This window comes from Mastigoproctus giganteus, chromosome 6 (assembly GCF_048544385.1).
Source record: "Mastigoproctus giganteus isolate SK-2022 chromosome 6, ASM4854438v1, whole genome shotgun sequence".
NCBI lineage: Eukaryota > Metazoa > Arthropoda > Arachnida > Uropygi > Thelyphonidae > Mastigoproctus > Mastigoproctus giganteus.
The window spans coordinates 194,901,719-194,914,319 of NC_143580.1; the positions used below are offsets into that span (position 1 = coordinate 194,901,719).

The window sequence follows — 12,601 nt, forward strand, 5'->3', positions numbered from 1 at the left end:
AAATATTAAATTAATAAAATTATGATCACTCTACAGGATAACAAAGAGTACATTTATTATAACAGTAGAAATTATCTGTATTAACCACTCACCACAGAATCTCATAATATGATTTTATATAAAAACAAAAAAACTATTGCCATTGAGAAAATAATATCTTGAAGGAATTTATTCTTATTAGCAGGAGGAAGCATAAGAAATAATCCTTTCCTGCAAAAAAAAACAAAAAACACAATTATAAAGTTAATGTATCCTGTTAAATATTTTACTATTTAAAATATTATATAGTTGGTAATTGTTGAATAAATGAAAATTTTATCACTGAAGTTAAAAAAATAACAAAAAATTAGTCACATTATAACAAAACACTTTATTATTATAATTCTCAAATAATTTTTATTTGGAAATTTAAAACAAGAACTTTTTTCCACTAAAACTCTTGCACATCGTGTATAATTTTATTTCAGGTATTTGTTGACATTTTGGTGCTCTAATTTAATTTAATTTAATTCGGCAAATTACCAATGAACAGTTTTGTTTTTTGATAATTTGCTAATATAGCAAACACATGCACACAAAAAACTAAAACAATTAAAAATGTTTCATTTCACACAGATATATTACATATTCATATTTGTTCTGATTTTTTTTTTATCAATGCTAAACAATAAAAACCCAGATGCTTAATCACTAAAAAGTGTAAAAAAAAAAAAAAATATGCCAATATGCAAAATGAGTATTAAAAATACGCTCCAGAAAAGGCATTTATGGCTTTATTTAATCAGTCATTAACAGAATAAAGCCTCCCTTAACAGGTATTTCATAATTGGCTGTTATGTTTATATACAGAGGTACAGCTATGTGTTCCTTTGTCAAATAAGGGAGTGTCCATTTTGGAAAGATCATTTAACATATAGTTGCTAATACTTCTAGCTAGGAATAATATGGTATCCAGAAAAAGAAATATTAGCAACTGTATGTTAAATGTTATTTAACATATAATCATACAGATAATATAATTATATGTTATCTGTATGTTAAATGACCTCTCCAAAATGGACACTCACTCCCTAGTGTGGAAAAGGAACTCCTAGCTGCTCTGTATATATACATAACAGGCAATCATGAAATACCTCTTTATTGGCAAAAATCTTAACAAACCTCAATGTGAATTGGAAAAATGACAATGGCTGATCTAGCTGGATTTACTAACATAATCTGTTACACCATTTAAGTTGTAAAGATAGTATGAGAAATTATATAATTCTTAAAATACCGTGATTGTTAGACAAAATTCCAAATAGCAAATGCTTAATGTATGGTACTCACCTTATACAATCTGCAATAGTTATTAGGGTGAATTGATGGCTAAATTTTGGATTGAATAATTTAAATTAATAAATTAAAAATCGAGATAAAAAAAAATTAATTTAATTTGACGGAATTTAAAATAAGCACAAGGAGGTAGAGTGCACAAGTCCGTCCCTGGTTGTCGTGAAGGATAATTAATTTAAAAACTCTATGAGCAATATAAAACTGATAAGGCCAATAGTCATAACGATGGACTTTCGTTTAGTTAAAACAAACTCTACTCAACTTTGCTGAAGTTGGCAAAGTTGAGTAGAGAATGAGCGCGTGCTGTATTTAAAAGAAATATCTATACTCCCATGATGCTCTTTGGAACATGTGGGAATCTCAAATGTGAGAGGTTCCAGACCGGGGAAAGATTGAAGGGGAGTTTTGCATTTATGATGTTAAGTTTAGAGTGGTGACAGGACCATTCAATAATGAGAGCCTCATATCGGAGAATTTTGTAGCTGGTTTTTAGTTTGTAATGGCGGAATCAACTAGGGGGTGTGATTGTGGGTATGGGCATGTATTGTAGCTCGGTGCTAGATTGTCCTGTTCTAAAACTGTTATAGTGATAGTATGTATGTGTATTAGAAGTTTTTGTGGAACCGAACTTTGTAGTGCTTCCAGTTGGCGTCTGATCAGATATATTATGTTGTTCATATTGCTTGTTGGGTACTTGTGTGTATCTTTATATGTATTGAATAAAGATCCGAGTTTGTTGTATGCTGAAAATATGAGAGTGATATCTGTGCCTATAAATACCTGACGGAACTGTCCTGCGAGTTCACTGTGATAGGGAAGGGTGATACGTGTATTTGCTTTAGTAATGTGTTTGGTTGAGTTGTTAATATTACTTTTTGCAATGAAAGTAGTGTGTTGAATTAGTTGGGGTGGATAGTTCCTAGCTATAAACTTTTTTGTGAGATATTGGAGTTCGTTGGATAAGTTTTTTTTTTTTTTTTTTAACTAAACGAAAGTCCATCGTTATGGACTATTGGCCTTGATCAGTTCTATATTACTCAGAGTTTTTTAATTAATTATCCTTCGCAACAACCAGGGACAGAGTTGTGCACTTCTACCTCCTTGCGATTATTTTAAATTCCGTCGAATTAAATTAATTTATTTTTTATCTCGCTTTTAATTTATTAATTTAAATTAATCAACCCAAAATTTAGCTATCAATTCACCCTAATAACTATTGCAGATTTTATAAGGTGAGTATCATACATTAAGCATTTGCTATTTGGAATTTAGTTGTAAAGATAGTAAACTCATTAAAGTTTGGCACCCTTGGGATCGAGCAGTTTCGGAGAAGCACATTTCAGTGAATATTAAGCACTAACAACTGAGCTTATTTATATCTGAATGTTTATAGTGATTAGAAGGTGGTGATTAAAATGTAAATAACAATTTTAATTTGTTGAATATGAACAAATGACCAAACATAGTAACAGTCAATATTGTCAGAATACTAATGGATTTGCTCCAGAGAAAAAATATTTTTGTAATGGAGAATAAGAAAACAATTAACTATTCTTCTTGAGGAATATTATGCAGAAATTCAAGCAGTTTCTCATCATAGCAACAAAGGTCACTAAGTTGCATTTTTGCTGCCATTATAATTACAGCAGAGATGAAAAAACAGGCAATCAAGGCCACTCACAAGGCCTTTTCTTCCATAGCATTAGTATGAAGCCAAGTGAGCGACATTGAGCTGCCTGTAGTTTTTCTCCCCAACTTTAGTCATGCACTGATGAGCTGTATGACTTATATTGCAGGCTAGCTTGTCCTTTCATCCACTTTACTCTTTACATGTTTGTATAATTTCAATTTTATCAAATCTAACACAATGGTTTTTCTGATCTATTCCAGTCTCATATTTTATGCTGGCATTTGATCTGCCCCCAGTCATCAAACTTGGCTAATCCTCATACTTTTTTTTCCCCTGTTGCTTGGCAGCCTTTTTATCTACATTGGTCATCACATTCAAAAATCCTCACTGTTGGTTCCTTCTTTCAAAATTAGATATTATTTTAGTTAATGTCATAGACCTTTTTATATTTGAGATTTGAAATAAAATTATTAATTAGATGCCCTATTCCCATTAGAGGCACTGTCCATGAATATTTATATTCATATTCATGCATTTTTAGTTCATTTTTACTGCCTTGCTTGTTTTGCTGGTTGGCAAGGTGTTTGCTCAATGGTTGAACAGTTACAGCATTAGTGAAACACTATGTTCTTCCTTCACCTGCTGAAGTGCCTTGCAGGCTTTCCTTGAAGAGATGGGTCATTTGCAGTCAAATTTCTCTTTCTAAAATTTTTCTCAAGGTGTATTTTTGTGCCATTCTCATCTCTATATATATCACACAATCTCAGTTTCCATTCTATTAGGTCATTTTATTATTATTTTTAATTCATTTCAGTTAGTGGGAGCTTTATTCCAGTAAAGGGGACATATTTCAATGATTTTCCTGGAGTTTTTCACTTCTGAAAATTTTCATGCAGTCAGTTATATAATTTATTTAAGATAAATTTATGTCTGAAAGGACGCCTACCATATCACTAACATTTTGCAGTTTTCCTCTTTTTTTTCCAGTCACTTCATTCTGTTGTGTAGGGGTTTAATTAGTATTATTATTATTATTTATTTATTTTTTTTTTCTAGAGTAGCTTTATATTCCTAGTTACGATACTTAGTTTAAAGTTTAACTTAGACAGAGATTTTGTAGGTATTACTTAGTATCGGTAACGGTATCAAATGCACGTGTTACAAATTGAACGAGAGGTCTTTTTTTTTAACCAAATTTAGTCGATTTATTAACCAATTGTTATATCAAATTATCTTCTATAAGTAGATTATAGACCTAGTCAGGATCCTTAGTTTATTCTAAATTGAGATAGCGAGATTTGGAAGCTAATCAATACTTACGAGTCCGTAGAAGTACCGTTCGAGAATTCCCGCCATTTTTACACGATAGCATAAGCTTAGTGTAGTATAGTGCATAATATAATATTGTCAATTAATCAGTAAATCTATTAATCTTGATAAACTTTATTGTCAATTAAATTGTATTTTTAACTCTATATATATATAACGACTTAATCGTAACAAATAATTAATACATAACTATAGTGGTACACGTGATACGGAAGTTGTATAAAGGGAACTTGCAGAAAACACTAGATACCGAAAAAAAAAAATATAACATAACTGTTTTGGGATATAACTTAAGGATTTAATTTTTGTTTTGAAATTTTATTGAATTAAATCGGAATCATGACTCTGACCAGAGCAGCAAAGCAAAAGGCTCAAGCTAATGGGAGTGCTGTGGTTCAGGGGAGAACTGAGGGGGGGCAGTTGCCCTCTGAATCACAGTCTTTTAAAATGCACTGTTTGCTTGATGTTTGCGGAGCAGTCGGGTACGGGACATGATACTGCCAAGGGGGATGTCTTTGTGTGTGCACGATGTAAGGAGTGCAAGAAAATCGGGCGACAACTCAGCGTTGTTATGGGCCTTTATGAGAGCTTGAAGGCCAGGGTGGATGCCCTCGAAGGAAATAAATTGAGGGGCCCATCAAGCTCTCAGCTGCCCACATCAACGCCAGAGCTTGCCTCATCAGGCAACACAGAGGCAGCCCCCTAGGCAGAATGCGCTGGTCCCACAGGAACTAGTAGTTGTTGGTGACTCTATTGTCAGGGAAATGGGGAACATGCTTTGTAAAAAGGATAGGTGGAATAGGACCAGGGTATGTCTGCCAGGGGCAAAGGTTGATGACGTTGTAGAGCGGATATCATCTTTTAAGGGCACAAAAGGTGATATAGTTGTACACGTTGGCACTAATGATATTAAGAGTAGGAGACCGGCGGAATTACTTAGCAAGTACAGGTCACTGTTGAAAAAAAGCCGTGAATTAGGGTTGAATTTGAAAGTGTCTGCAATTCTACCCAGACACGATAGGAGGGAGTATATGATGAGAGCCTTGTCGATCAATTCGGCCCTGGAGGGATTGTGCAAGGCTCAAGGGGTAGAATTTTTTTCAGTCTGGACTGTACTTGTTAACAGGAGAGATTGCTTCTACAGGGATGGGATACACTTAAATAGAAAGGGTGCAAGAATATTTGCTGATGCTGTCGAGGCAGTGTTAGGTGGGTCGGAAAACTGCTAGTTGGGGGGATACAAGGACTAATAGATTAACAGTAGCCACTGGCAGAGGTGGAAGTGATTCTTGCACTGCATTTATTGAAATGAGCAGAAGCCTGAAAAACAAGATGCAGGATATTTCAGAGACTGCTGGGAGTCATTGCGGTACAAGTAAACACATGGGTTGTGTTAGGGTAGCTAAGAATAGAAACAGGTGCATGTATACCTGTGTGTACACCAATGCTAGGAGTTTGGTAAATAAATTTGATGAATTTGAGGTATTGCTCAAAACATCAAAGGCAGATATTGTTGGGATATCAGAGACGTGGTGTCACACAGATATAAGTAATGCGGAACTGGAATTTGGGGAATACAATGTGTATAGAAAGGATAGACAGGACAGGAGGGGTTATGCTATTAATTAAGAAACACATAAAGTCCAAGGAAGTGAAGCCAGTCGACATCGATGGACAGGGCAGTGTCGAGTCAGTTTGGTGTGACATAAGCATAGGGAAATCAAAATTGAGAGTAGGAGTGTGCTATAGGCCTAATGACTCTGATGAGTATAATACGATATTGTACAGGGAAATAGAGTGGGCCAGTAAATCAGAGAGTCTTATAATGGGGGATTTTAATTTCCCAGATATTGACTGGAATTTGGGGGCTGGTCACTCACACACTAGCAGGGCTTTTGTGGATTTATTGGATGATTGTTTTCTACATCAGCATGTTCGTGAGGCAACAAGAGGGAGCAATACTCTTGATCTGATTATCAGTAGTGATTCTTCATGCATTAAGAATCTGCAGATAAATGAACCACTAGGTGGCAGTGATCACAGTGTGTTGAAGTGGGATTTACTCAAGGAGGTAACTACCATCAGAGGTAAAGGGAAGGGTTTTTGTTTTCGTAAAGGTGACTATGATGGTCTGAGACAGTATTTAAATTCTATACAGTGGGACCAACTGATGATGTTACCAACAGCAAACTCAAAATGGGAAGCATTCAAGGAACTAATCTTGGAGGCTACCGGGCTTTACATACCAACTAAGAAATATTGTTCAAGGTTTAGGCCTAAATGGTTGTCAGATGAACTAATGAGACATGTGGCAGAGAAGAAAAATGCATGGGATACATACAAATTAATGGGTGACATGGAAGCCTATGATAGATATAAGTTGGTCTGTAACCAAGTCACAAAGGAGATTAGGCAGGCAAAGGCAGACTACGAAAAATCCTTGGCAAAGGATGCAAAGAAAAACAGAAAAGAGTTCTTTACATATTTAAACTCAAGAAGGAAAGGGATGAATCAGATTGGTCCACTGGATATTGATGGTTCAACAGTTGAGGATCCTGCTCAGGTGGCTAACAATCTAAACTAGTATTTTGCATCTACATTCATGCATGAGGAGTTATTCAGGAAGGAGAATGATGTAGGTAAAGTAAACATTGGCAGTGAGCTGGATGATTTTGTAATAACTGAGAGGAAAGTGGAGGAGAGATTGTTGAGGATAAACATAAAAAAGGCACCTGGGGTGGATGGGATCTATCCAGTTATATTAAAGGAGGCAGCAAAGGAAGTAAGCAAACCCCTAGCCATAATTATGAGAGCTTCTTTGGACTCAGGGGAGGTACCCATAGACTGGAGATGTGCAAATGTAACCCCAATTCACAAAGGAGGATCAAAGGCTGACACAAGTAATTATAGACCTGTTAGTTTAACTTCTGTTCCAGGTAAATTAATGGAGGCACTGGTTAAAGAAGCACTGCAGGATCATCTAGACAAGAATTCAGTTATAGCTCAGATGCAGCATGGTTTTGTTAAGGGCAGGTCTTGCCTGACCAATTTGATTGGATACTATCAGGGCTCCCACTCCTGGGTTTTTCCACCCAGATCTGGGTTTTTTGATTGTCATCTGGGTTGATAGGTTTTTTTCACAAAAATATCTCATTATCTGGGTTTTTTCAGTAATTTTTAATTTTAAGTCAAAATTTATTTTTATTTCTTGTAAATACAATAAAATTTAATACATTTAATAACAGTTTACAATTTTCTTAATTTTATATTCTAACAATACTGATCATAATTTGTAATATCTCAAGTGCTTGTACAAAATACTACAAATGTAAAAGGATTTCAAAGTTTTTGCAGGGTTCTACACTATGAAATTACGCTTACATGTTCATACATGTAAGCATACATGTTCGTGTTACTAACATGTATGCGCAGCCTATTGAGCAGGCGGAAGGCGGTCTTTATTGCACAGTCTTTCGTGATCGTTCGTGGTATTATTGCATTATTTGGTGTGATTTTTACATTTATGCGTGTACTACATACAGTGATATAATAAATTTAAATTGTAGTGACTATTTCTATTTTATGTTAATGGATTAGTGATTTATTTTTTATTTTATACAACATTTTAAATAAGATAACTGCTAATTAGCCATACCCACAAATTGCCCACAATATCTGAAACTTGTTCCCCACAGAGAAAGATGAGTAAACGGTGGTATACTCAAAATTTTAGAAATGAATGGCTAGAAGATCCGGAATTAAAGGATTGGTTGAAAGAAAACAGTAATGAAAAAGGTGCATCTTACTGTATTTGTTGTGAAATGAAATTATAGAATATATATGTAGAAATTAAAGAATTAATAAATCGATGTTACTAGCGCATAAAAATACAGTTAAACATAAAAAAAGTGCAAATATTGCTAAGACAAGTTCAACGTTAGACACGTTCTTCACAAAACGTAAACCTACGGAGAATGAAGAAGTAGCAAAGGCAGAGTTAACAGTTGCTGTACTCATTTCTGAGCATAATATTCCATTTGCGCAATGTGATCACCTTATAGAAGCATGTAAGAAAGCATTTCATGATAGCAATACTGCAAAACAAGTTCAGATGAAGGCGACTAAAGTCTCTTATCTTATACAACATGGCATAGCCTATCATGAAAAAATATACATTTCTAACATATGCAGAAACAAGCTTTCAATGATAATAGATGAAAGTACAGATTTATCTTTATCGCAAGTTCTAGCTGTTGTTGTTAGATATTTTGATATTCAAAAACTTGATGTTGTAGATGTGTTACTTGACACTGTTTGTGTCGAAAATGGTACTTCAGAAGGGCTTTATCAAGCTGTAAAAGATCTTTTCATAGAAAAAAAACATTCAAATAAGTAATCTCGTTGGCTTTGGAAGTGATAATTGTGCCACTATGATGGGTACTAAGAGTGGGTTCCAGTCATTGCTAAAAAAGGATGTACCATCAGTATTTATAATGGGATGTGTTTGCCATTCTTTTGCATTATGTGCTAGTCACTCAGTCAAGGTACTACCATCATATCTAGAAATATTTATAAAAGATATCTCTTGTTATTTTTCCCGTAGTAGTAAAAGATTAAACGAGTTCAAAATGATTCAAGATGTTGTAGATACTGCTAAGCATAAAATTCCCAAATTAGCACAAACACGTTGGTTATCCCGTGGCAATGTAATAAAAATTATTATTGAGCAGTGGCATGCGTTAGTTCTTTATTTTCAGTCTCAATCAAAAATTGACAAAATCGATGGTGCAGGGAATATTTACATTACTATGATCACCAAAGGAACTAAGCATATGTTGTTGTTTTTAGGATATGTACTGGAGAAAATAAACTGCCTGAATATTTAATTTCAATCTGAGCATTTCAGATTGCACTTACTTCATTCAATGGTTTCAATTGAGTATAAAAATATTCTTAGTTTTTTCATAAAAGAAGACATTACTTCGTGCAAGCTGGTTGAAATTGATCCAAACAATGCAATAAATCATAAGCCTCTGAATAAAATATATTTGGGAGGCCGTTGTATGGCCTTATTAAATTCAACACCACTTGGTGACAGTGAAAGCAGGTTTAAAAATGATTGTTTAAAATTTCTTGTTGAACTTTGTATGGAAATCAGAAAATGATTTCTTCTAAATGACAATGGAATTATCGCCAGTCTCAATGTTCTTGGCCCAGCAGTGATACATGATCGTGCCAATTCGCCATCCTCAATTTTCCATTTAGCAATGCAGTTCCCTCACCTTTTTTCTGAAGACAAACTAGATCTTCTAGATGATGAATGGCAATCATTTCGTTTAAATCAAGATTTAGATTTCTCTTACAAAACCATCCCTGAGTTTTGGTATCTGTTATGTAATGTAAAAGATGGCTTTAATAATTCTAAATATGAGATTTTATCTAACTTTATGACTAGTCTAACTATTTTCCCTCACTCTTCGGCAAGCGTAGAAAGAATCTTCTCCCAAGTAAACCATATAAAAACAAAAGCCACAAACTCCCTTAAACCAGAAACTGTAAAAAATCGACTAATGGCAAAACAGGCGATAAATAGATCTAATCAAAATTGCTATTCATGGAAACCTAAATCAGAATTGGTAAAAGAAGTCATACAAGGAACTTGTCATAAAAGATACGAAGAACGTTTGAAAAAAATGAAAGAACTTCAAAAAATAAATGTGGAGGGAACTGAATGGGATGAAAATTCTGATTACAATTAAATAAAAGATATTTTTGCATGGTAAGTTTTATCTTATTTGTGTTGCTATACTATATGATGAAAACTAGGTTTTTTTTGGGTTTATTTAAGTTGCAATCTAAGTTTTTTTAAAATTCGTGAGTGGGAGCCCTGGATACTATGATGTAGTCACAAAAGAACTGGATGCAGGGAATAACTTTGATATTATATATTTGGATCTTAGAAAGGCTTTTGATACTGTTGCACATGGAAGACTGCTGCACAAATTGGAGCAGTGTGGCATTGGAGGCAAATTGCTGCTATGGATAAGGGGATGGTTGAGTGGCAGAAGACAGAGAGTGGTAATCAATGGACACTGCTCAACGTGGACTAATGTTATTAGTGGAGTTCCTCAGGGTTCAGTGTTGGGTCCGTTGTTGTTTTCGGTGTTTATGAATGATATTGATGATGGGATATCAAGTTTAATGTCCAAGTTTGCAGATGATACAAAGGTTGGCAGGGTTGTTAAGGACACTACTGACACTATGCTGCTGCAATGGGATCTGGAAAGGTTGAACAGATGGGCTGAGAGGTGGCAAATGAAGTTTAACATTGACAAATGTAAAGTACTACATATGGGAAACAGTAACCCCAGAGCAACGTATCAACTCTGCGGTACTACACTGACAGTGGTGGAGAATGAAAAGGACCTGGGGGTAATTGTGCAGGCAGATATGAAGTTCTCTGAGCAGTGCAGACGTGCTGCAAGAGTAGCTCATGGTGTCTTGTCAATGATATACAGGAATTTTTCTAGCAGGGATAAGGAGGTGATTATTCCCTTGTATAAGGCAATGGTTAGGCCAAATCTTGAGTACTGTATACAGGTCTGGAGGCCTCATTTCAAGAAGGATGTAGAGCTGCTGGAACGGGTACAGAGAAGGGCAACAAGATTAGTGAATGGAACAAAGGGGTGCTCTTACGAAGAAAGGCTTAAGTTTTGCAAATTACAGAGTCTGGAGACTAGGCACCGGCGAGGTGATCTGATAGAGGTGTGTAAGGCTTTGAATGGTTTGAGCATGCTCAATGTCAATGGGATTCTTCATCTTGCTCAGAATAATCACCTCAGAGGGCATAAATTCAAATTGAGGAAGGACGGATGTCGGATAGATGTGCGGAAATTTGCCTTTGGCCAGTGGGTGGTTGGTTGGTGGAACCGACTTCCATCACTTGTTGTTGAAGTTGATAGCCTAAACAAATTTAAAGCTCAACTGGACAGGTATTTCGAACGAACGGAGGGGTGAAATGGGAGTGGTGTGTGTTTTTTTTTTTTTTTTTTTTTTGGCTGATGCTGAATAAGCTTGCTTTCTTGCATCATATGCCTCTACTAATGCTAATGCTAATGCTAATTATTCACATGTAATTAATTCATTATGTAGCCTGTTAAGTTACATCCTCTCAACACATTACTTTCTAGTAAAATTAGTTCCTTAATTTGAAATAAGCTATGAAATCTAAAAAATCCTTTTTGAAATTCTCATGAAAAACCATTTATTTACTCACTTTAATAGGATCCAGGGTATTTGTTAAATGTAGACCTACACTGCGAAGGAGAACAACAGGAGTAAACTGTGTTCCATAAAGACGATGCAGGGCATCGGTGGCTGCCATAATAGGTACTATATGGCGCTGCCTCCGTGTTTCATACTCCAGTAAGGGCTCTTTCATACCTATAAAATGATTACAGAAGTTCCACTCATGTATTAAAACATCTTTTATAATGCACAAAACAAAACAAAACAAAAAAAAAAAAAAAAAAAACTCACAATGCAGTAACCATACATTTAATTCAAAAGGTGCACCATGCAATTAATTCAAAAACTCAAGAAGTGTTTTAAAACATCTACAGATGTTCTATGCAAATACCCCATGATTGAACATGTCTAGTCAAGTTCTTCACATATTACGGAAACGACTACAGTCCACAAGTATAGACACTTTGATCCAAATCCTTCAGTTACTGCTCTTTCTTGTACACAGGCAACCAGTCTTTGGGAATTGTTTATACCAATAATAAATAAATAGACTAGTTGGTAGCCATAATATGTATCAGTAATAAGTAATCCTTTCTAAAAGTTTGCATAACATTCTCTGTAGCTGTGGCTAATTTTGTTTCATGAAACCACAGCACACAATTGCCTTCTCTACCCAGGTTGCCATTTTGATATTCTGGTAATGAGTTTCACATGCTGACATTAGCAAGTTTGTTTACCAATCTATCTGATTTTAAGATAAAAGTTATCATCTGTATTGCATACTGCAAATTTTTACTCTGAGATTATGCAATTTCATTCTCATTTAGAGTTGTAAATTGTTTGAGAGAAGAAACTATTGAGAGAGAGAGAGAGATAATATTTATTGCCCTTCACGGCCATAAAGCCAGGGGTTTACAGCCTCCCAAAACTAAATTAAATTATGAAAAATTTGATTCTTTCTAAACTTAAACTTTTACCTGCTATGAATAGCTTAACATTCAGCTTCGGTGCTTTTTTGTACAGATGATACTAATCAGCAATTTGAGAACTGCTGGTTAA

At 34.9% G+C, this 12,601-nt stretch overlaps 1 protein-coding gene across 3 annotated transcripts in view; it reads right to left on the reverse strand.

Annotated features, from left to right (window-relative positions):
• The window catches only part of Coq6 (ubiquinone biosynthesis protein COQ6, mitochondrial), a 143,468-nt gene that overhangs the window by 18,692 nt on the left and 112,175 nt on the right, over positions 1-12,601 (reverse strand). For 2 of the 3 annotated variants that reach the window (XM_090375600.1, XM_090375597.1), the window contains exon 11: positions 11,571-11,737. In XM_090375600.1, the coding sequence (XP_090231726.1) occupies positions 11,571-11,737 (167 nt within the window). Of the gene's footprint in view, positions 1-138; positions 211-11,570; positions 11,738-12,601 lie in introns of those variants that run through there. The other variant, XM_090375598.1, reaches the window with a different exon arrangement.